Below are 25774 nucleotides of genomic sequence, written 5' to 3'. Positions count from 1 at the left end.
TCCCGCGGCAGGGCGAGCGGCCGGCAAATCGGTAGGTCGAGGGTTCAATTCTAGTTGGGCTGGGTTGACTCGGGTGTGGGCAGTCATTGGGTGACTGGCCCATGGTTGGCAATTCCGCAGCAGTTGAGAGGCAGGGTTCCCACAGACAGGGCCCGTCCGTAGGGGGGCTGGGGGGGGGGCGGTATTGCGGATACCGGGGCAAATCCCACTGTGTGGGCCCCCCCCCCCACCGCCTTCAAACGTAACCGGAAGTATTACATCTGACACCGTGACGCCGAAGTGCGGGCCCCCCCCGACCCCAAAACGCGGGGCCCGGGGCGGTCGCCCCGATTCGCCATCTACCCCTGGCCCACAGAGGGAGGAGCGTGGCTCGTGGTGGTGGTGGTGGCGCCTTGAGACATGAGTGGAAGGCGCCTTACAAATAAATGTCAATTATTATTATTATTATCATCACTATACATTGAGCCTGGATAGCGGTGCTTGGATGCGTGTGCCTTCCACGGGGCATACCACTCGGCCGCCGTTGGCCGCTTCGGGGCTACATTGTTGGCTTGCGCTCCTCGCGACCGTCTCCGCAGGACGACGTCCTCGGCCGCTTGTGCGACATCCTCTCCGGCGACGCCGAGTGCTTCCCGCGCCGCGCCGCCTGCCGGGTCCTCACCGCGTGCCTGCGCGCCGGCGGCTCGCTGCGGGCGCCGCTGCTGGCGCTGGCCTCGGCCCCGCCAGCGCGTGCGGGCCCCGCCGGCGCCGCCCTGCGCGCCGCCGCCCGCGACCCCGACTGGGAGGTCAAGGTGAACGCGCTGGAGTTCTGGGAGGCGGCGGCCACGCTGCTGGCGCGCGAGCCGGTCGGTTCGGCCGGTCCGGCGGCGGGCGGACCTGCGCCGGCGCTGGCGGTGCTGGTGGCGGCCTTACGCGATTGCGACCGGCCGGCCGCCAGCAAGGCCTGCGCGGCGCTCATGGCGCTGGCCGACGCCGGCGTCGCGCCGGCTCGGGGGGGAGCCGGCGGGGACGCAGACGACGAAGGGGACGCGTCGGCGGACGTGACGGACGACCTGCGCCGGCTGGACCTGCCGGCGCTGCGCGACGAGCTGGAGAGGCGCAGCGACTACGTGCAGAGCGGCCCGGCCTCGCTGCTGCGAGACATCCTTGCCTCGAGCGACAGCGCCCTGCTCGACGGCGCCGACTGCTACTGAGCGAGGCGGCAGCGACGTCGGTTCGTCGCTTCTCAAATCGATCCTCGCGCTTGCGCCCTGCGCGCATCGGATCGGATCTTGCGGCGTGTTGAGAAAAGTTTTTTAGCGATTTGCGTGTCGGTTTGCGTATTTGCGTCTGTTATTCGGTGGTTCTGGTTTAGCGGCGATAGCGCTGGGGAGAAGCGTGTGTACTTGCGTATGGCGCAGCCGGTCTTGGGTTGGGCTACGAACCTGGCGACCCGGGTTCGATACCCGCTCACGGCCAACACCGGTGACGATTATCTGAATCGGTTCTGGTCCTCCCCTAGGTTGACTCAGCCTCAAATGAGTACCCGGTGCGGTGTGTAAACATCGCCGCTGGGGAGACAAAGGCGGAGGGGCTTGGTGCTGGCCACCCACCCCCTCGTGTGCAGTGTCAGCCTTCATAGGTGCTTGCTAACAGCACTTTCCTCAACGGTCTGTTAAGGCTATATGGGGGTCTTTGTGCGTTTTTGTGCATGTACGTGTTGCCGTCTCCCAGTTTTTCACGAATAAATTATTTTTGTCAACTGCACTGTTGAGTGTGTGGTGCAACGGCTGCCATTCGCCGCTAAGTGGCGGCTACATCGCAGCGCTTGTGCCAGGCTAGGTGCACTGAGTCCACACGAAGTGTCGATGGCTCGCTGGCAGGAGGTCACGGGACAGACCCAGGTGTCATGGGTTGACTGACTACGATAACTGACAAATGCATCACCTGTGCTCCCCACTGCACTTTTGCTGCCTGGCGCTCCACTCGTTTTTGTGAACGTTGCTTGTCTGCCGTCCGTTGTTGGAGGGCGACTGCCTCCAACTGGCCACTAGCGTCCTTCACGAGCCTCCTCCATCGAGGCCGACCTTAACACCGCTGAGACCAGCCTTCGGCAAGTCCACTCAGCTCCACATCATCTTGTACCGCATCAGCCCATCTCTTTTCCAGCCCGTGTCGTGCCCGTTTAGCCTCATCCAGCCAAACAGAAACTGCTTGGGCATGCGGGGGCTGGGCATGCGGGCTGCATGACCCAGCGAACGCACAGGCTGCACACAACATTCGCATTCCACGGTGCAGCATGTTGCCAATCGAGACATGTTTAGCAATCATCAGGTACGAGCAGCAAGATCGCTCAGCGTGGAGCATGCTGTGCGCTAGAGCGAGGGAAGGAGGTCGATTGGCTGTGGCTCATTGCCTGTTTACAGGCCTGAGCCAGTGGTGGAAATTCCCCATTCCTCTGGCCGGAGAAAACCCCACCACACAATATTTCCGCGATCCAGCAACCCTCGCCTGCTGGATCACAGCCGCACCGTGTTGCGCTCCTTTTAGCTGAACCGCCCGTGCGAGGCTACGTTGCGAGGAATCGTGGGCCGGAGTGGATCCAATTCGGTGCCACAGTGGTTCATGAGATGTTAACTACCTCGCCTGGTATGCAGGAGGTTGTTGGTTCAATCCCGACCCTGCCGCCTGCTGTGTATTTGGAGTTTGCGTGTCTCTTCTCGCGGTCGTGGAGATTTTTCTCCGGGTTCTCCGGTTTTTCCTTCCACATTTAGAATCAACATCACGCGTTTAGAGTTCTTGGCTGCTATCATTTTCCTGTTGATAAGCCACTTCGTTGAGTTATCATTTGTGGCCAGGTCGCTTCTGAAAAGGAGCTACAATCGCTCAGTGGGCCTTACCTGGTAAAATAAACAATTCTTCTTGGTTCTTTCAATTGTAATTTTCTTTCAATTGTAAATACAATTGTATTTTATTATGTTAAATTTTTATTATTTTATTATTTCCCTTCTAAGTGACTTTACCGAAAGAACCAAGAAGATGAATCCCTGCAGTCACGAAAGCAGTCACGAAAGCTTTAAATCGAAAAATAAACAATTGTTTATAGTTTTATATCGTACATGGAAGAAGAGAATAAACTAGCAACCTCGGTTCGATTCTCCGGCTCTCCTATATTAACATCAATATCAGTGTCGAGTGATATCTGAACTGGTACTCCCCCCCCCCGCTCCACCGTTTTAACCAACCCGAACTTGACCAGACTGGTGAAGTATGGTGAAAACAACGCGAAATATCGACACAGCCTGGACAAGAACAAAAACATTTTCCTCCCACCCCTTGACTCCCCCCTGCCACCAATGTTCCATTTTCTTGCATCTATTGCGGACAGCACTGCCCCCCCCCCCCCGTTTCTGGGGGGGGTGGTCTTTGTGGTTAATTAAGGACATCATAGCCCTTCCTAATTGTGTGGAAGAGAGAAGCCAGCCGAAGGAAAGATGTGGGTGGGGGGCGATGGGGTGGGGGTGGGTGGGGGGTGGTGGTGGGGGTGGTTGTGGGGGGCTGTGTTGTGGCCAGGGGCAGAGATGGGGGGGGGGGGTAGTGGTTGCCGAGTCAGCGATCCCATGCAGAGCCCCGACAGCGGCTGTAATTGCTTGCGTTCGTTGTTGATGTTCGCGTTGTTGGTGGTGGTGTGGCTGATGGTGGTGTTGTTGTTGGTGGTGTGGTTATTGGTGTGGCTGGTTGTGGTGTTGTTGGTGGTGTGGTGGCTGATGGTGGTGTTGTTGTTGGTGGTGTGGTGGCTGGTTGTGGTGTTGTTGGTGGTGTGGTGGCTGATGGTGGTGTTGTTGGTGGTGTGGTGGCTGGTTGTGGTGTTGTTGGTGGTGTGGTGGCTGATGGTGGTGTTGTTGTTGGTGGTGTGGTGGCTGATGGTGGTGTTGTTGGTGGTGTGGTGGCTGATGATGGTGGTGTTGGTGTGGTGGCTGATGGTGGTGTTGTTGTTGGTGGTGTGGTGGCTGATGATGGTGGTGATGGTGGTGTTGGTGGTGTGGTGGCTGATGGTGGTGTTGTTTTTGGTGGTGTGGTGGCTGATGGTGGTGTGGTTGTTGCTGTGGCAGATGGCGGTGTGCTTGGTGATGGTGGTGCGGTTGTTGGTGTGGCTGGCGGTGGGGTGGTTGTTGGTGGTCGCAAGGTTGTCGTTCCCGCTAACAGCCAACCGACATCCATGATGAATATCTGAACCGGTTCTGTACCTACCTCTAGTTCGACTCGGCCTTAAACAAATTTAATACCCGGCGCTCCGTGTAAACATCAGCACTGGGAAGACAAAGGCGGTCAGAGGCGTGGTGCTGTTTGCCCATCCATCATCGTCGCGCGCCGTGCCATCTTCAATAGGCGCTCGCTGATGGCACTTGCCCCACCATCCCTGCGTGGGCTACACGGGTCAACTTTGCCTTTCGTGTAAAAAAAACTCGACGGCGTTCAAGTTGCGCGCGCGTCCAGGCGGGCCCGCATTAGGAAACTGCTTCACGTTCCGGGCACTCGGCTATCGATCCACGTCTGATCAGAAATCGGTGAGTAATTAAAGGAGCCAATCCCATTAATGGGTCCCGAGCTCTGGCAATAGCACAATTAATCAAGGCGATGGAGGAAGGGGATGCACGCGTGTTGTTGTTTGCATGCGCGCGGGGTCCACACGGGGCCTGGGACACGCGACTCACGTGACACATTCAGCAGCGACAACTATGCGTGTACGTTGAACTTCTTTTGCACCGTACGTAGCCAAACGTGCTAATCGGAGGTACAGTGTTGAGTCCATGGGCGGTGTTAGTCTGTGAGTGGTGTTAGTCTATGGGGCAGTACATATGCACGTTCAACTACGTTCGCACCGTACGTAGCCAAGCGTGCTAATCGGAGGTGCAGTGTTGAGTCCATGGGCAGTGTTGAGTCTGTGAGTGGTGTTAGTCTATGGGGCAGTACATATGCACGTTGAACTACGTTCGCACCGTACGTAGCCAAGCGTGCTAATCGGAGGTTCAGTGTTGAGTCCATGGGCGGTGTTAGTCTGTGAGTGGTGTTAGTCTATGGGGCAGTACATATGCACGTTGAACTACGTTCGCACCGTACGTAGCCAAGCGTGCTAATCGGAGGTTCAGTGTTGAGTCCATGGGCGGTGTTAGTCTGTGAGTGGTGTTAGTCTATGGGGCAGTACATATGCACGTTGAACTTCGTTCGCACCGTACGTAGCCAACAGTGCGAAGATCCCCGTGCATTCCTTTCACCGGTTGTCGGGGCCAAGGGCTGTTCGCGAGCATCGATTATTGAAGGCCGGAACCGCGCACCTATAAGGAGTGGGGGGGGGGGGGTGTGGCCAGCACCACACCGGGCCGCCTTTGTCTCCCCAGGACCAACGTTTTGTAACACACCGTACCTAGTGGGGGGCGGTGGGATGCCCAGGACTGGTTCGGATATTCGTCACCGTCCGTGAGCGGGAATCGAACTCTGCTGGTTGCTTGGGGTGCGTAGCGCATTGCGCTAACCACTGCCCCACCGCTCCACCCGCACAAGAAAAAGATCCCCCGTATAGCCTTAACAGACTGTTGGGGCAGGTGCTATTAGCGAGCATCTATGAAGGCTGACACGGCATACGAGAAGGTGGGTGGCCAGCCCCACGCCCGGCCGCCTTTGCCCAGTGGCGATGTTTACACACCGCACCAGGTATTCCTTTGAGACTGAGTCAATCTAGGGGAGGTCCAGGACCGGTTTAGATAACCGTCACTGGGGTTGGCCGTGAGCGGGAATCGAACTCGGGTGGCCAGGTTCATAGTACAAGCACGTTAGTACGCACACACAGGCTGAAGCACACACACAGGCTGACACACACACAGGCTGACACACAGGCTGACATACACACAGACTGACACACACAGGGTGACACACACAGGGTGACACAGGGTGACACACACAGACACACAGGCTGACACAGACACAGGCTGACGCACACACACGCACAGGGTGACACGCACAGGCTGACGCACACACACGGGCTGAAGCACACACGCACAGGGTGACGCACACAGACACACAGGCTGACACACACGCACAGGGTGTATGCTTTGCGTGTTGAGAAGTAAACACTGAACGTGGCGATCAAGTGAACTCGTGCACGGTTCCAAGAGCTCTAACGCGAAATCGATTTTCAATCACAGGATTTCACTCTGTAATAAAAGGCAACTATTATTATTTTTAGTATATCCGTCAGTCAAGCTGCCCCGCAGTCCATTCATCCTCCTGTCTGCCTATCTGTCTATTGCGTTGCCTGTGTGACCGTTCGTTTTCCCTGCCCGTCTGTCTCTCCATCCATGTGCATGTCCGTCTGTGCCTATCTATCTTTCCGTCTGCATATTTGTCCGTCCGTCTGTCCATCGATCGATCTGTCCGTCCGCCTGTATGTACGTCTGCCTGTCTGTCTCTCCGTCCTGTCTGTCTGTCTGCCCGTATGAGCGTGTCTCTGTCCCTCTGTCTTTCTATTGTGTTCGCCCCTCTAATCCGTCTGCATGTTTGCCCATGCAGACGTCCGTCCCGCTCTCTAAATCGCCTTGCCGTGACCACACGCGCATCGCGCACTGGGTGCAGCAACAACAATAAAACAACAACAAAATAAAACACATTCCTGCAGAGGGAGCTGGTAGGAACGTTGGATTGCTCGGTCAATGGCCAGGGTCAACGGCGGCGTGGTGTATTCCGCAAATATGCCCGACTGTGAGGGCGGGCACAAGCCGGCGTGAGTAGGTTAAACGTTGAGTTTTATAAGGGCACCACGGGGTGACCAGCCCCTCCCCACCCAGCCCCACCCCTCCCACCCCCCACCCAGCCCCTCCCCACCCAGCCCCTCCCCACCCAGCCCCTCCCCACCCAGCCCCTCCCCACCCTCCCCTCCCAGCCCCTCCCTGCACGACGGACGGACACAATAATCCCCTGTCGGCTGGTGTAACCAGGAAGTTCCTACCAGTAACAACAACCCTCACCGCCTAAATTTACTGGATACAGTAAATTAGCTGTGCCGGTCCCACCTGATGACGGAGAGTTGTGTTGCCTCCGAAACGTCGTGATTTATTATTTTATTTCTATCATTATTTCTATTATGTTTATGTTTTATTTTTACCTACGGGACTTTACGGAAAAAACCTACGAGTATAACAGAGAGTGGCTCTTCATCTGATCAAAATAATGAAGGGGCGTGATAGTAAGATGTGGGAAGCTGTAAGTCCCAGGCTACTCTGGGCTCGGCTTCCCCATCAACGGGAGGCGAGGAATGGTGGTGGTTGTTTACGCTCCACCGAAGATGAACATCAGTAGAGGGATACAGGCAATGCCAAAGGAGTCGGACGCTTTCTATGACCTCCTTTCACATGTGCTAGTATGTATGTTGAAACTCCCCAGAGACCCTCGCTGACGGAGGAGGTGTTCCGGCTGGCTGAGAAAAAGCGACAGTCCCACTCTCACAGTCTGCAGTGTCCCACGTCGGAGAATGAGGAGGCTTACCGCAGCCTTCGCTCGGAGGTTCGGAGACCCGTGTGGCGCTGCAAGGATGGGTGGTGGTTACGGGTTGCTGAGGAGATGGAATCCGCCTCGGTAACCTGTGACCACAAGTCACTCTTTAATTCAATCAACATATTAACTTGCTGCTCCATACCTATCACCATCCTTCGGGGAAAGAACGGTTTATCCGATCTCCCAACTCCGAGGAACAGGTTTTCAGGTTTGCTAAGCATTATTGTGAGGTCTTGGGGGAGGGCAAATCCCTCAGCCGAGATAACATTACGAGTCAAGTTGGGAATGACGCTGCTGGGGCTGCCGTTGAGGAAGTACGGAAGGCGATCCAGAGCGAACTGCAGAGGGAGGGTGGCGTTTATGTGCAGACTGTCCTTAATTACATCATTACAACAATCTGGGCCACTGGACGGGTTCCGCAAGGATTTGAAGGATGTCCTGGTTGGTCCCTCTCTTTACGAAGGGGGATCACACAGATCGTAACACCTTCAGGGGTATCTCCCTCCTCGGTGTGCCTGGAAAGGTCCTGGCAAGGATTATGCCAACATCGCCTTGCCAGGCACGCTGAGGAGAGGCTTGCCAGTGATGTCAGCCAGTCAACCCATGGCACCTGGGTCTGTCCCGTGACCTCCTGCCAGTAGCGATCCTTCGACACGTGGACTTCACGTGATGGTCTCAAAGTGCACACAGCCTGACACAAACGCCGTGGTGACGTCACAGGCACCGTGGAGGTGACGTCAAATGGCGAATGGCGGTTGTTGTTGTACAAGCAAGAGCATCGGCATTATGTTCATCAGCAGCAGCAGCAGTGTTAGCAGCTTCAGCAGTAGCAGCATCAGTCGCCTGTATTTATGTTGAACTTCTTTCGCACCGTACCTAGCCAGCAGCAGCAGCAGGAGAAGGGCGCGCGTGGTGATTGGAGGTGGCATCCGGGTTCCCCGTGACTCCGAGAGCGGGGGGCGGTGAGGGGATCACGTGCCCGGGGCGATTCCCGTCGGACCCCACGGGACGCGACCGCTATTACTGGGCGCGGGACCCCTTCTCCACACCCCAGGATGTGCATCGATCCGAGAGAAAGCCTGGGGAGAGCCTGGGGAGAGCAGGGAGAGCGAGGGGAACGAATTGGTGGGAGAGCGTTGGGAGAGCGGGGCGAGTTTGGAGAGCGAGACGGGGATGCGAGGAGAGAGAATGTGGGGATGGAGTTTGGGGGGTAACGTTGGTGAGGAGTGGGGGAGAGGGAGGACCGAGGGGGAAAGCCTGCGGAGAGCGAGGGGGAGAGATGGGGTTGAAGGATCAGGAGAAGATGGGTGTAGGTCGGGGAGGGGGTTGAGTGGGATAGACCGTCAAAGCTGCGGCAAAGGAGTGAAGGCAGAGACGAGGGAGGTGGTGAATTATAACCCCCCCCCCCCAACGCCCCCCACCGCCCCCCACACTTTTAGCTCAATGCTCGAACAACAGAATCCGAGTCTGCGTGAGGATAGCAGTGGGCTGTTGGCGAGTGATGGTGAGTGGGTTATAGGTTGGAGGGTTAGGTAGGGGAGATGGCGGGGGGGACGGTGGGGAAGAGGGCAGGGGGGGGGGACGGAGACTCGGGGGTAGAAGGACACGGCGAGGAGGCTGGAGGTAGTCCGCGAGTACTCGACTCGAGTACGCGCGCGAGGTGCCACTCCGCGCCAATCAAAGTTCGCCCGCGGCTTTCAGGTGTGAGTTTGAAAACATTTGGGAGGAAGATTTTTTTGGGCCTCTTCCCCCACCCCCGCCCTCCGCATCTTTTCGCGTCCGCATCCGCCGATGCCTGGAGACGAGAACGACGACGACGAGGAGGAGGATGAGGAGGGGGGGGGGAGGAGGAGGAGGTCTCGCTGAATATTTAATCGCGAGCCCGGATCGAAGCGGCGCACGCGTTTGATTCATTATTGAGACAGCGCCGCCAGCGTGCACAACAACCACCGCTGCCGCTTGTACCACGAACACGCCGACCGGTTTGTTATCCCATTTCGCCCTCTCCCGCTATCTCGCTCACTCTCTCTCTCTCGTTCGCTCGCTCGCTCCTGGGTGCCGCGATGGCTGGATGTTAACCACCTCGCCTGGTATACAGGAGATCGCGGCTTTGATCCCGATCCTGAAGCCTGTATATTTTGAGTCTGCGTTTCTCTCTCTCTCTCTCTCACTCTCTCCCCGTGGTCGCGTGGATTTTTTCCCTGGGTCCGTATTCCCCCTCCACGTTTAGAATCAACGTCGCGTTTGGAGTTATTTGGCTGCTATACATTTCCACACGATGAGACGCTTCGTTGAGCTGTCATTTGTGGTCAGGTCGCTTCTGAAAAATAGACATGTAGCACAGTTGGCCTTACCTGGTGAAATAAAAATATAGTTTAGTAAAGTTGACTCCGTCTCTTCTACCACCACCCCACTACTTCTCCCACTTTGGTCTTTCACGTCTCACTCCACGAGCAACTCACTCACTCTCCCCATCTCCCATCAGTCCGCTCCTAGACTCACTCACTCTCTCCATCTCCCATCAGTTGACTCCTAAACTCCGCCTCTCAATCAGAGCCACTCCTCTCTCTCTCCATTTCTCTCAGTAGCGGAACGAGCGTGAGGGGGGGCAAAGGGTGCCTTGCCCCCCCCCACAGACGGCCAAAGATACGAGTTGGGACCCTTCTTGACAACCGCCACGAAATATGTTTTCCGAACATAGGTGGACTCGTCCGTCTGGCAAACTGCCAAATCCGCTGTCCGTGGTGCTGACGTTAGGAAAAACCGCAACTTTTTTCAAATTGTCTTGCTGTGGATTTCACACCTGATGACGATTGCTTGTGTTGCGGTCGAAACGTCGTGATAATTTTTATTGTTTAATATTTATATTATTTTATTATTTCCCTTCTACGTGACTTTACCGAAAGAACCAAGAATATAGTGTTAGACCAGGGAACGCTAAAAGGCGAACAGGACAAGGACAATACCACGATCAGGACATTGAGAGCTCGGGGTGGGCAGCTACGTCATGGGACCTCCCTTGCCAAACATGCCAACACGACCCACTTCTCGCTCTCCCTGCTCCTTCTCCATCCCTTGCCCTGGACCTCCACTGCTCTACCTCTCTCCACTCCTCCTCTCCCTTGTCTTCGTCCCTCCCTTCGTCCACTCTCTCCATCTTTCTCTCGCGCACCATGACGAGGACAGAGGGGGGGTGGTCACGAAGCCTCATTACTAATTATGACCCCTCTAAACCAAGCCATGACAACCTTGACCCTAAGGGATTTAAAGGTCGAGGGGGCAAAATGTCGCGGTTGGGGGCGAGGGATGGGGGGCGGGGTGAGTGGGAGGTGGGGGGGGGGACACTGACCCGCACTGGACTCGAGACCGTGTACGGGTCAAGGTCACGAGGTCACGGTCTAGTTCGTGTGGCTCGCGGCGAGACCAGAGGTCACTTTTGCAAGAGAGGCAGAGCTGGGATTATAAAGGCAGAGCAAATACAAGAGCAACAGCTCGCTACACAATGACAAAGATGTCCCGTATAGCCTTGAACAGATTTTGAGGGCAAGTGCTGTGAGCGAGTAGCTTGCACTCATGACGCACAAAGTGCTCGCCACAAATGAACCACGATACTTCGCTGATCTCGTCAAAGAGCATCAACCATCAGCACGCGAACTCCGGGCACCATCGCAGTAGCGGCTTTTGGCTGCCGGCCATCGAACGCAGACGGCGGTTCACCGCATCGCGCTGCGCTTTCGGATGCGCTTCTGCGGCCGTCTGGAACGCTCTTCTCGTCTGATATTAGGAAGCCACTGGAGGTTTGCACTTTAAATCTAAATTGTGAACGAATTTCTTCGGAACCGATTTTTGTGCTTGGTTTGTTGTCCTTCCCCCGCACCTCCGATTAGCGCGTCTGGCTACGTACGGGGTGAAAGCAGTTGAACATACATACTTCAACGTCAGAACAGCACTATGCCCGGCCGCCTTTGTCACCCTAGTGGCGATGTTGACACATCACACCAGCAACTCATTTGAGGCTGAGTCGACCTAGGGGATGTCCAGGACCGGTTCAGATAATCGTCACTGGTGTTGGCTGTGAGCGGGAATCAAACTCGGGTTGCCGAGTTCGTAGCGCAGCGCCCTGACCCACTGCACTACCGCACACACACACACAGTCTCACACACAGTCTCACACACACACAGTCTCACACACACAGTCTCACACACACACACACAGTCTCACACACACAATCTCACACACACATTCTCACACACAGTCTCACACACACACACACAGTCTCACTCACACACACTCACATACACAGTCTCACACACACACTCGCACACACTCGCACACACACTCACACACACTCCCACACACACTCACACACAGTCTCGCACACACACTCACATACACAGTCTCACACACACCCTCGCACACACTTGCACACTCACACACACTCGCACACACACACTCACACACACACTCACACACACACTCGCACACACACTCGCACACACTCTCACACACACTCGCACACACACTCGCACACACAGTCTCACAAACACTCGCACACACACGCGCACATACAAACACACACACACTCACACACAATCTCGCACACACAGTCTCACACACACACTCACACACACTCGCACAAACACTCGCACACACTCGCACACACTCGCACGCGGGACATTGGTTCCCGTAATAAACCTCTTTTCATCGCGCTTAACGACCCATTAAAATCAAAATAGAGGCATCGCGTAACGCGCTGCCTTGGGAATCGAGCCAAGACTTCCCCCCCTCGTCGGCTGGAGTGCTCCTCGCACGCTCGCACACAAAGCCAGAGACAGCCGCAGTGTCGCGTTAACAGGCCGCGCGGCGAAAGTGCTTCTCGAAGAGCGCCTACGGAGAACAATCCACGCGCGGCCGCCTTTGTCTCTCCGGTGCCGATGTATACGTGTCGCACCAGCTGCTCGTTTTTTTTGTTTTTAGGCCGAGTCTACCTACGGGGAAGCACAGCAACCGGTTCAGATATGTGCAACGTCCGTCTGCGCTGTGGGTGACAGTGGTCAGTGGTGGGCGTAGGGGAACGCTGCGCTACGAACCCGGCGACCCGTGTTCGATTCCCGCTCACGGCCACCAACAGTGGCGATTATCTGAACCGGTGCTGGGCTTCGTCTAGGTCGACTTGGGCGTGGTTCCAGCCACACCACCACCCGGTGTCTTTAGTGGCCACCGCTCTGCATTATGAACCCGGCGACCCGAGTTCGATTCCCGCTCACGGCCACCACCAGTGGCGAGTGATTGAACCGGTCCTGGCCAAAAGCGAGTAGCTTGTGCGGTATCTAAAACACTAGCAGCACTGGAGAGACAAAGGCGGCCGGGCGTGGTATTATCTAGCCCCGCCACTTCCGCGTGCCGCTAACAGCACTTGCCCCAACAGTCCGTTAAAGGCTATCCGGGGGACTTTTATCTACGTGTCTCTGAGTGCGCGCGTGTTATGAGAGGTGGTAGCTTCGGGGGGAGAAAGGAGGTTGGGGAGGGAGCAGATAGTGAATTCGTGGACTCCCTCCGCCCTGACGGACAGGATCGGCTTTAGCCGACACCTCAAAGTAAGTGGCCTCCTTTGATGGTTTCACATAAATAAATCATCAAACAATAACCAATCAATCAACCCGTAAACCCACGGTATACGTCACCGTGGCGCGGCCCCTTATGTCACATTAGTTAATCTATACACACGCGAACACACGCGCGCTAACACACTCGGGAACACGCACACACACACACACGAGCAAACATAAGCAAATAATCTAAGATTTTCCTCGTGCAGCCTGAATAGATTTGAAGCTTTCGTGACTGCAAGGATTCATACTCCTAGGTTTTTCGGTAAAGTCACTAGGTAAAAAAAATGTGACGGTCCCACCTGATGACGGAGACTTGTGTTGCCTCCGAAACGTCGTGATTTATTATTTTATTTCTATTATTTCTATTATTTATTATTATTATTATTTTTACTTGTCTCCCATTTTTACACTCGGCAACTAGGCACTCATTTGAGACTGAGTCGACCACATTGACACAGCACAGCACACGATGAGGTGGGTGACCAACACCACATCCGGCCGCCTTTGTCTCCCTCGTGGCGATGTTAGCTCGCAATGTATCGAACCAGGCGACTCGAGTTCGATTCCCGTTCACGGCCAACACCAGTGACGATTATCTGAATCGGGCCTGGGCCTCCTCTAAGTCGACTCAGCCTCAAATTAGTAGCTGATGCGGTGTGGGGATACAAAAGCGGTTGGACGTGGTGCTGGGCACCCACTTTCAAGTGTACCGTTCCAGCCTTCATAGGTGTTACTCGCTAACAGCACTTGCCCCAACAGTCTATTAAAGGCTATATGGGGGTCTTTGACACTTTGACACACACACATAAATACACGAACACATGCGTACCCCTAACGACTGCCATTGAAGGACATCTCAAACTCAACGAGATAGCCGAGTCAATGGAACGACCCTTCATCGGGAATCTCCATTCAACCTGGGTGCTCACCGATGAGAGACCGCACGAGCCGTTGAGACCAGAGCGTTACACATTTCACAGCCCGCTGTGTGTATGTATGTCAAACTTCTTTTGCACCGTACATATCCAGTCGCGCTAATCGGAGGTGTGGGGGAAGGACAACAAACTAAACACAACAAAAGCAGTTTTTTTAAAAAAATCGAGATGATTCAACAGAAAGTGTATAACTCGAGTGGCTTCCTAACAGAGCGTTCCAGACGGCCGCTGCTGCCGTCTTTGTTCAATGGGCAGCCAAAAGCCGCCGCTGCTGCTACTGGGAGGATGACTACCGGAGTTCGCGTGGTGATGGTCTACTCTCCTTGACGAGATCTCCCCACACAGGGCCCCCTAAGACCGACATAAGTCCCCCCTTCAAATCTGTCTACACGAGGCTCCCCGAGGGCTGAGTTAACGAGCCCACCCCCCAACCCCCCACCCGCCCTAAGGGCGGGATAGTCAGCCCCCTCCCCCCCAGGGTCGAGTCCAATGAGGCCCCCTCGACAGGGTTAACAAGACTCCTCCAGGGCATCGTTGTTCACGATGTGAGCGAGCTCCTCATTAGTCATTGGCCGCCAGGGTGGAGTGACCCTTGACCTGACCGGAGGCTCCCATCCAGTGGCTCCAACCAAGCGCTCCACCTTTGTCAGGAGTCGAACTTAGGCTGGCGGCTAAGTGGCTATGTCCTCGCCTCTGGATTTGACAGCACGTGCGCGCTTTTACCGGCAGCGTGGGTTTGGCCTTGATCGTCATCATTATAATTATCATCAGCCATGATCTATCCGCTGCTGGTGCTTGAATGCCGCTCGGATTCGTCGCTGTCTCTCCTCTCTCTCTCCCTCTTTTTTTACGATCAAAGGAAACAAGAAGATGCTCAGTGTAGTCGGCACTTTGCTTCGTTCATCATTTCGTTTTATTTCAATGCTTTTCTCTATGTGCCCCCCCCCCCCCCCCATTTTTAAATGAAATATTTCACAAAATATTTAACGCTCTGCTCTCCTCCTTCTTACCCCTTCCCTCTCTCTCTCTACATCCTCTCTCTCTCTACCCCCTTTTTCTCTACACTCTCTCTCTCTACCCCCTCTCTCTGTACCCCCTCTCTCTCTACCCACTCTCTCTGTACCCCCTCTCTCTCTCTACCCCCTTTCTCTCTACACTCTATCTCTACCCCTCTCTCTACCCCTCTCTACCCACTCTCTCTGTACCCCCTCTCTCTCTACCCACTCTCTCTGTACCCCCTCTCTCTCTCTTCCCCTCTCTCTCTACCCCTCTCTCTCTACCCCCCCCCCCCTCTTCCTCTACCCCCCCTCTCTCTCTACCCACTCTCTCTGTACCCCCCCTCTCTCTACCCCCTCTCTCTCTCTCCCCATGTCCCCCCTGTTTTCTATGTAATATTGTTTTTACGACAAGCGCTGCATCTGCACCCAGCCCTTCTCGCAGTCCTACGGCCTCCGACGGTAGCTCATATCTGCATGCAGAGCTCCCCGTCTCTCTCTCTTTCTCTCACGGTCCTGCGATGTGGCATTCCAGCACGGCACCTCGTGCACACGCGAGCTGAGTAAACGAGTTAACGTCTCCGCGCCAGGCTGTCCCGTCGAGGGATGTGTGTTTTTGCTTCTTTGGCAGCCAACTCCGACCACAGAGCCGTCATGCGCCTGCCCAGTTGCCCCGGCGGAACGTAACAAGTCGGCGTGGCGTCTCTAGAGCTTGCGCGTGCGTCCTCAAATCCCGCGTGTTCCCCTTCACGTCTCTCGGTTTCAGTCCAAAGCACGCGTCTCTCTTTCACTCTCCTTGCTTCTTTGCGCACTTTTTGAGCACTCAATTTCTCGCACAATTTAGAAAAAATATCTCTCTCTTTCTCTCTCTCACATTTATATTCCAATCGAGACAGTGACGCCTGATCTCTCTCGCCTCCGACAGCGCACCGTGAGAACAGCTCTGGAAGATGACGCTGCATATAACTGCCTCTGAAAGTCACTTTATTGGGGCACGTTTATCCAAAACTAACGACAACCATATTTGTGGTTCTTTCGGTAAAGTCACATAGAAGGGAAATAATAAAATAAGAAAACCAAGAATACTAATCCCTGCAGTCACGAAAGCTTTAAATCGAAATTTAACGACAACCATTTTTAAATCTATACAAAAAAATGTATGCTCAATAAATCGATAGTTGGTGGTGATGCTGCTGCTACGTTCTAAGTGGCGCACAATTAATAACAACTCAACACGCTCCTAAAAAAACAACCGTGCGTGGTGTGACTATAAATACATATATCACGTGCAATGGGCGACGTTTCGGGCAATGCACACACACACCATGGCGTCTCGTTCGGCGCTCAACGCACGTGCTACGGAGGAGGAGCGTCGCCCGAAACGTCGCTAAAGTTACGGGCGCCGCCTGCCAAGCCACACGATATGTGGGTTGATTCTCGCAGCCGGAATGAGCCGAATCCAGGACAGAACGACATTTTTTTAAAGACGCTGCAGTCTTCTTGGTCTTTCGGTAAAGTCACGTAGAATGGAAGTAATAAAACAATAAAAATAAAACATAATAAAATAATTCTCACGACGACATTCAGACGCTGTCTCCCCGACAGACCTGGTCTTCACCTGAGGACGGCTGCTTGCATTGTGGCCGAAACGTCGTGAGAATTATTTTAAAATGTTTTATTTTTATTATTTTATTACTTCCCTTCTACGTGACTTTACCGAAAGAACCAAGAAGATGAATCCCTGCAGTCACAAAAGCTTTAAATCGAAATTTGACGCTGCAGTCATTGTTGACCGAGCTAAGAGCAGCCCCGTAGCTTCTTGGAAAGGAGAGGGGGGGGGGGCTGGAGGGCGCTGGAGGGGGGTGAACTCCCCACCCCGCGTTCAGCCCCCTCTTCTACATTCTAATGGTCGAGTCAAAACTCGTGAATTATCCAACAACAAGGCGACGTTTGAAGTTTGTTTGACACTGGCTGTGTCGTGCTCCCCACCATCCCAACTCCACCATCCCCCCCCCCCAACAACAAACGAGGCCACGTTGCTGGGCTGTCTGAGACCTGACACCTGCATTGAAACAAATCATCAGAGCCTCAATGCGAGCAACACCACGTGTCACGGCGCGAGTCTCACGTCGCCTGGCCACCTCGCTAGCGGGGGGGGGGGGGGGGGGGCGACATTCGGATGGACGGATCGTTTCTGGCGGTGGCCTGGAAATCTAGAGTGACTGAGCGGCAGCCGAGGAATGAAATCCGTTCGCGGGGAGATGGAGTGATGAATTCATAAATGAGCTCGAGGGCAGATGCCAGGGTGAAGTGTTACGTCGCAGGATCGTGAGAGATGGCGACGGAGTTTTTTTTTTGTGGGGGGGAAGGCGTTTCATTCAGCAGTGGATTGTCAAAAGGGTTGTACGTGTACCACGTGTCCACGCAGCACACGTACAACATGTACGCGCATTGGAATCAATCGCCTTCTATTGCAAGGGGAGAGCCGGGTTAAATAGATTCCGTTGCGACAGCGTAGGCACCGATGCAACGCAACGCGGAATTACGCATCGTAAAATCAGCAACAAAAAACGTGATCGCTCTCACTCATCAAAGTCACTGTTGATGCAGATGGTGACGGTGATGATGACGGTGGTGGTGATGTCAGTCAACCATCCCATGGCACCTGGGTTTGTCCCGTGACCTCTTGCCAGCGGGTGTTCGACACTTCACACGTGGCCTTGAAGTGCACTTGGCCTGGCACAAGCGCCGTGGAGACGTCACCATCACCTAGTGGCGAATGGCGGTTGTTGTTGTAGTTGTTGGTGGTGGTGATGCACATTTGGAGCACGTGGCGGAGAGTTGGCTGCGGAGAGAAGTCTCGTGTGCAGGCGGAGTTGCTCGACGGGTTTAATGTTGTGATAAATGAAATGTTTCTCTGCAGGGATGCCGGGTTCACTCTCCGTGATGGGGCTGCGAGTAGCCCGGCAGCAATCCATGAGAGCCTCAGAGTCGAGCCGCTGCTCCTCCGGATCTAGAGGAGCCAAGTTAAGGTGGGTTCGGGCACCCGGGAAGGATGCCTGAAGTTAGATCGGCAAAAAATACAATGAAGGATAGTAGAGTAAGAAAGATACACGTCACTAAACGCATAAACAAAATACACATTATGGAAGTACATATTGCTCTTGTACATACATTGCTGCAGATTTGCCAAGAAGAAGTGCACGCTTTGGCAAGGCATCAAAATAAAAACAACAACAACAGTACCGCACCGAGACAGCACGGTCCCTCGATTAGTATCAGGGATGCATTTATCATCGCGAAATATGTTCCAATCCCCCCCACATCACCCCCTCCCCCAGCCCCCCACACCTGACCCCTCCTCCCACCCCACCCCCTTCACCCCCCAGCGAGTGGTGAAATATGTTCCGTAGCTGCACCCCGGACAGCTCCGGCTGATACGAAGCCCCGATTAGTATGGACACGCTGGTGCGTGCGTGTCATCTGAAATCGACCGCGACTGCGGGGCGAGGCGTTGTTCTGGCTCCAGACGATCAGAGGCGTGCCGGCTGGCTGGTGGACTTCGCACCGAGGCGGCAGGACGACAATGGGGCGGCGTCAACCCCCGCCGATCGATAACGGCGTTCGGCATCGCGCGACAGCGGAGATTCCAACGACTCCCCACCACCCACCACACTCCATCGCTCCCACAGCAAGATTCCCCGAGCGGGCTGCTTGGGTGCTCGTGCTGTTTGCGAGCACCTATTGAGCCACACCACGGCGCACGAGCGGCGGTGGTGTGGCCCGAACACCACGCCCAGTCGTCTTTGTCTCCCCGGTGCTGATTTTGTGTGTGTGCGTTTTTTTTTTTACACTGCAGACGGATAGTCAATTAAAGGGCTGCTGATTCGTTCAAAGTGAGGCCCAGGGCTGGATGAGATATTGGTCACTGATGTTGGCCCTGAGAGGGGAATGCAACTCGGATGGTCCGTGGTTTGCAGCACAGTTGCGCTAACCACCGCGCCTCTCATCTCTACCTCCACAACAACCGCTCTGCCCTAGGGTCACGATTCGATTCGAGGATCGATCATTTTTGTTTTGTTCCGCCCGTTTCGTGGAATCCTGCCTTGGTTGTATCGTCTAATATGCGTAGACGTTTCGGGAAATGACCCTTCTGGGCCCTTCTTCGTGCGTGAAAAGTTTCTGCCAATTGTCCTTCTGCATTTCCACAAACGTCTCGCCTATTATATATATTATAAATTGGTTTTCATCTCAGGCCACCCAGTGGTATTGACGAACGCGTTGAGTGGCTGTTGTTGTGTGTGTGGAGTACCTGTGCATCATTGCCGACGCAGCATCTACACAATGTATGTTGAACTTCTTTTGCACCGTAAGTAGCCAGCAGCAGCGGCACCACCGCCAACACAAGCTGCATTCATTTTCAAGCATGGGGGGGGGGGGTGGGTGGTGGGGGGCTGCCTGTGCAATACTCTCTCCCCACCCCCACACACGTGGCCCCACGGTAGCGAGATGTTAACTACCTCGCCTGGTCTACCGCATGATATCGTGGGTTCGATCGCGACTTATTTGGAGTTTGCGTGTCTCTCTCTCCCCGTGGTCGCGTGGATTTTTCTCCGGGTCCTCCGGTTTTCCCTTCCGCATTTAGAAACGTGCATTTAGAGTGTTTGGCTGCTATAAATGTCCACGTGATAAGCCACTTTACTGAGTTATTATATTTGTGGCCCAGGTCGCTTCAGAGAAATAGACGGACAGCTCAGTCGTCCTTATCTGATAGCGTCGAAATAGTTTGTAGTTTTACTCTTCCCATTCACGGTGTGCCTGAGGCGCCACGTGTTCGTGTCTCAAGCTACGGCGTGTACAACAACCTCTGGCGCGTGTCGTGACGGGTGCTGCAAGATCCGACCGTGTCCATCCCGTGCTCGCCGAACTGCATTGGCTTTCGGTTTGCCGAACCAATGCAATAGAGAGGTCGCGATCATTACACAAACAAAGTGCTTGTCACAAATGAACCACATCACCTCGCTTATCTCGTCGAGAGGCATGGACCACCACGTGAACTCCGGTCATCCTCGCAGCGGCTTTTGGCTGACCATCGGACCGACGTGACTTTACCGAAAGAACCGAAGAGTAGTAGCTACATATGTAGTAGCTGCATATGTAGTAGCTACATATGTAGTAGCTACATATGTAGTAGATACATATGTAGTAGCTACATATGTAGTAGCTACATATGTAGTAGCTACATATGTAGTAGCTACATATGTAGTAGCTACATATGTAGTAGCTACATATGTAGTAGCTACATATGTAGTAGCTACATATGTAGTAGCTACATATGTAGTAGCTACATATGTAGCTACGGGACCCACACTTTCAAAGGCCCCGCGCTAAACGCTTTCAAGCTATCAATTCCGGTGCAGTGATTCTGCACTTGCTCTATTACTATAGTACTATACCGCCTTCGACTTTTATGAACGACTGGGTGTTTAAGTTTAGCGATTTGTCGTGTTATCTGGCTTATATTCAAATGAAGAAATACAATTACTTTACTATGCAAGTAAAAACAGCTTATTTTTTAAATATATGTCTTTTTTTATTGAGGGGCCCTTCATAACATATGCTACAGGCCCCGCACTAGCTTCATCCGGCACTGCTCCTGGACCATATTGCCCGACGCAAAACAAGACCACGGAGACCCACAGAGACACATAGAGATGCATGAGAGACGAGCCTCAACAGTGCGACCTGTGGTCATGCATCTCGAACTCTGCGCCAACCCACGGTAAACCACTGCAGTCTGCGCTCTTTCAACGGGAGGGGGGCACAGCAAATCTCACACGAACTCTCTCTCTGTCTCTCTGTCTCACTAGGCCCTCTCGTCGTGATCATCAGCTGCAGACTTGAACGTTGCCTCCGAGCTGCCGAGCCACATTGCTGCTGCCATGGCGCGCGGGAAGGGAATGGAATCGTGAGCGGTACAAATAGGAGGGGGGGTCTGGCAAATAATGTCTCCACTGTGGTTCGCGCGAGATACGAAGCGAGGGGGTGGGAGGTGTGGGTGGGGTGGAGGGCGGGGTGGGTGCGGAGTGGGGGGGCGGGAGAGATGTGGGGAGGGGGGGGGTTAGGGGATGAAGAGTGGGGGGGGGGGCAAGCGGTGGTGGGGGGGGGGTGCGGAGTAGGGGGGGGGGCGAAAGAGATGTGGGGAGGGGGGGTTAGGGGATGAGGAATGGGGGGGGGGGGCAAGCGGTGGTGGGGGGGGGGGGGTGCGGAGTGGGGGGGGGGGGGCGTGAGATATGTGGGGAGGGGGGGTTAGGAGATGAAGAGTGGGGGGGCGGGGTGGGTGCGGAGTGGGGGGTAGATGTGAGGAGGGGGAGTTAGGGGATGAGGAGTGGGGGGGCAAGCGGTGGTGGGGGGGGGGGAGGCGAGGTGGGTGCGGAGTGGGGGGGGGGGAGATGTGGGGAGGGGGGGTTAGGAGATGAAGAGTGGGAGGGGGGGGGGTAAGCGGTGGTGGAGATAGGTGTGGAGTGGGGGGAGGGGGAGAGATATGGGGAGTGGGGGGGGGGATGTGGGGAGAGGGGGGTGTGGATGTGTGGCGGTTAGGAGATGAGGAGTGTGGGGGGGGGCAAGCGGTGGTAGGGGAGAGAGAGAGAAAAAAAGGGGGGGGGGGTCACCCACCCACACCGACGCGCAAGCCTTAACGCTCACGATTAATGAGGACAGTGTTGGCCTGTGGAGAATGAATCGCTCATTAATAACGACCGCTCGGCCTCGCTACGAATGCGCCCCAAAGATAAGGTGGCCAAACGCTGCCGCGGCTGCTGCTGCTGCTGCCGCTGCGGCTGCTGGGCCGGTGGAGGTGCGGGGGTCTCCCGTTTCCCCATCAATGGTCCGAACCCAATGTTACCGCTCCTCCTACCGCATTCTCTCTCTTATTCTTCTTCTGTGGTGGTGGTGGTGCGGGGGGGACGTAGAGAGAGAAGCCCCCGCGTCCAGGATGATTTATATCGGTAATTAAAGGCGCTCGCGACGATTCATAACCCGTCGCGAACGATGTTGCGCAGCATTTGCTGACTGAACGTTGTTAACCTTTTTTGTTGTTGTGTATTCTGTGAAGCGGAGTTTGAAAAAACGTTCTTCTTCGCATTCGTCTGTACACGATTGCCGTGGAGCGCTGTTATGTGCCGTGTGTGGTTGTATGGGGCGAGTGAGGTGGTGTGTGTGTGTGGTGTGTCTGGGTGTGTGTGTGTGTGTGGTGTGTGAGTGGTGTATGGGGCGAGTGAGGTGGTGTGTGTGTGTGTGGTGTGTGAGGCATGGTGTGTGTGTGTAGTGTGTGTGTAGTGTGTGATGCATGGTGTGTGTGTGTGGTGTGTGAGGCATGGCGTGTGTGTGGTGTGTGAGTGGTGTGTGTATGTGGTGTATGGGGCGAGTGAGGTGGTGTGTGTGTGGTGTGTGAGGCATGGTGTGTGTGTGGTGTGTGAGTGGTGTGTGTGGTATGTGAGGCGTGGTGTGTGTGTGTGGGGTGTGAGGCATGGTGTGTGTGTGGTGTGTGAGGTATGGTGTGTGTGGTGTGTGAGGCATGGTGTGTGTGCGGTGTGTGAGTGGTGTGTGTGGTGTGTGGGGCATGGTGTGTGTGTGGTGTGTGAGTGGGGTGTGTGGTGTGTGAGGCATGGTGTGTGTGTGGTGTGTGAGTGGGGTGTGTGGTGTGTGAGGCATGGTGTGTGTGGTGTGTGAGGCATGGTGTGTGTGTGTGGTGTGTGAGGCATGGTGTGTGTGTGGTGTGTGAGTGGTGTGTGTGGTGTGTGGTATGTGAGGCGTGGTGTGTGTGTGTGTGTGGGGTGTGAGGCATGGTGTGTGTGTGTGGTGTGTGAGTGGGGTATGTGGTGTGTGAGGCATGGTGTGTGTGGTGTGTGAGGCATGGTGTGTGTGTGGTGTGTGAGTGGGGTGTGTGTGTGTAAAGCATGGTGTGTGTGTGTGGTGTGTGAGACATGGTGTGTGTGGTTTATGGGATGTGTGTGGTGTGTGAGGTATGGTGTGTGTGTGAGGTGTTGTCTATGGTGTGTGGTGGTGTGTGAGTGAGTGAGGTGTAAGTGGTCTATGGTATGTGGTGGTGTGTGAGTGAGTTGTGTGTGTGTGGTCTATGGTGTGTGCGAGGTATGTGGTGTTGTGTGAGTGAGGTGTGTGGTGGTGTGGTGTTGTGTGAGTGAGGTGTGTGAGTGAGTTGTGTGTGGACTATGGTGTATGCGAGGTGTGTGGTGGTGTATGAGCGAGGTGTGTGAGTGAGGTGTGTGTGTGGTCTATAGTGTGTGAGTGAGGTGTGTGTGTGTGGTCTATGGTGTGGACGAGGTGAGTGGGGCGCGTGAGGCGTGCGACTCGTCTAGACACAGGGGGGCGGGGTGGGATGGGGGGGAGGGCTCGCTGGGTGTTCACAAGTTGCAGCAGTGCCCCCTTTTCTTTGACATAACCACGGGGGGCTCACCGTAGCCCCCCCCCCCCCACCTCGCCATCCTTCTCGCTAGGCCGTCGCTCGGCACACCACCTCATTAGCGATTACGGCATCTCCACAACCTGACCTTTCACAACCGCAGATATTTAAACACGGGGGGGGGGGGGGGAGCGTCAGCCCAGCCCTCCCCCCACCACCTCCTTTGGATAGTTCATTGATCACGGAGTGTGTCGCCTCGTGTCCACGAACGCTCTCCTCCTAGAGACGGGACCAGTTCGGAGCTCCTACGAGAAGGCGCGCAGAGGCCGGGCGAGAAGACACCCAAGACGACACCCAAGACGACACCCAAGACGACCCCCTCGTCGCTTTGAGCGCAGTGGAGAGGGTTGAGGCGTGGGTTTGTGGCAGGGGGTGGGGAACGTTTTTTCTGCCAAGGGCCATTTGGATCTTTACAACATCATTCGCGGGCCATACAAAATTATCAACTTAAAAATTAGCCTGTTATATTTGGTCAAGCATTTAATTAACTCACCCCTAATGCGATGGGCTGCAACTGCTTTTCTTTGGCGAGGCGTGTGATGTTAGCTGGTATTGATGATGTTGCTACTCGCAACTGCTTTTCCAGGTTTGCTCCTAGAGATTTATTGAATTTCGAGTCCCGCCTGCGGTTGCTTTGGCAGGGCCAGAGACCAAATGATTTCGTGGGTCTCATACGGCCCGCGGGCCGGACGTTCCCCACCCCTGGTTTAGGGGTTTTCCCGACCACCTTGTACACGAGCTCGCTCCTAAATCGTCTTACTCGCCACATCTCCCGACTCGCCAGGGTAACCAAACCCACCCACTCACCACCCAGCAAACGGACTCCGCCGCCTCTGCGTCTACTCATCACCCACCCACCCTTCCCACCTTGTAGATCTCTCACCCAGAGCGTGGGAATAGACGGCGATCAATGTGTTTGTGTGTGTGTGTGCGGAGCGACCACGCGTTAGGCATCGGCCGGGCACAACGCGGAACTCGGCCAGCTGTCGACAAGAACGCTGGGAATCGGTGGGGTCTCTGTAAATGGATCGCCTCCACGTGGTGTTTGATCACACCTCCGATTAGCATTGTGGGAGGGACGTTGGACATACATGCATGCAAACATACATACAACATACAAACACACATACACACAAAAATACAACATGCATACATACATACATACAAACATACATACAACATACAAACACACTAACACACAAAAATACAACATGCATACATACAAACATACAACATCCATAGCAGAGGTTGTTTTGGGTTAGATCGCGTAAATATATAAATGTGCCGTTAAAACCCTCCACCACCCGACGCAGCCAACTAGTAAGGGTTGTCACGTAAACAGAACGTGGCCAATTCGTCACTAGAACAGCACTAGTGTATAGTGTAGTGTATAGTGTAGTGTACTAGTACAGCACTAGTGTATAGTGTAGTGTATAGTTTAGTACACTAGTACAGCACTAGTGTATAGTGTAGTGTATAGTGCAGTATACTAGTACAGCACACCGGTGTGTTGGGGAGCCAGGCCACAACATTTACAAACTGAGTACGACGTTACGCCAGTAATTACAACTAGCTTCATCAGGCGATAGCCAGATTTGTGGAGAAGTCCACCTGTTCTTCTATAGATGCGTAGATGTGGTGACCACGCTTCTGCGCTCTTGCGCGAAGTGTGTGTGGAGGGGGGAGTTAATGAGTCAATGTACATTATGCATGTGCATTATTCGAGGCCTTTGATGTTATCCTTTCTGTCCATTGTGTGTATTAAAATAGCGTACCAACGGTAATCCCTGTTGAAGTATGGTGGCCTGTATAGGCATGCATTTAAACAATGTATTGTTTGATGATTCGTTTCAACGCAGTACTAAGTCGGCAGCTATGCGAACGGTTAAATTATTTTAATGTATTTCAATTTCGATAGATTATCTAATTAGTCTCGGCCAGTAGTAGCTAGTTTTGCACAAAACTTCAACACGATCAAAATAAATTGAGTGTCCTTGTTGGCACGCGTGTTCTGATACTGCTGACATTTGCATTTGGGAGTATTTCATATTTCTCTGATGTTCTTTTAGTATCGTGCTGATCATTCGTCTTGTTTGCCCAACATAGCATTTTCCACAAGTGCAGTTAATCATGTAGAGAACTTTTGTTTATAGCTTCGGTTATACGTCTCTTGATCCAGATATAAATTTCTATATTTTATGTACCGTGCCAAATCTGACTCG

General features: G+C 54.2%; 1 protein-coding gene and 1 long non-coding RNA gene across 2 annotated transcripts in view; both read left to right on the top strand.

Moving 5' to 3' along the window:
• The window catches only part of BRAT1 (BRCA1 associated ATM activator 1), a 28447-nt gene extending 25749 nt beyond the window's left edge, over positions 1–2698 (top strand). The window contains exon 15 of the mRNA XM_061569718.1: positions 579–2698. Coding sequence (XP_061425702.1) covers positions 579–1193 — 615 coding nt within the window. The 3' untranslated portion in view covers positions 1194–2698. The remainder of the gene's footprint in view (positions 1–578) is intronic.
• A 6548-nt stretch (positions 2699–9246) lies between these two features.
• LOC133353626 (uncharacterized) lies at positions 9247–19312 on the top strand. The gene is made up of 3 exons (XR_009756413.1): positions 9247–9509; positions 17994–18102; positions 18460–19312. It is a non-coding gene; the product is annotated as an uncharacterized LOC133353626 (long non-coding RNA).
• The last annotated feature ends 6462 nt before the right edge of the window (positions 19313–25774 follow it).

The sequence above is a fragment of the Lethenteron reissneri genome, chromosome 44, assembly GCF_015708825.2.
Source record: "Lethenteron reissneri isolate LAM-NWPU_2019-01 chromosome 44, ASM1570882v1, whole genome shotgun sequence".
Taxonomy (NCBI): domain Eukaryota; kingdom Metazoa; phylum Chordata; class Hyperoartia; order Petromyzontiformes; family Petromyzontidae; genus Lethenteron; species Lethenteron reissneri.
This window is presented reverse-complemented; position numbering and strand designations above follow the sequence as displayed.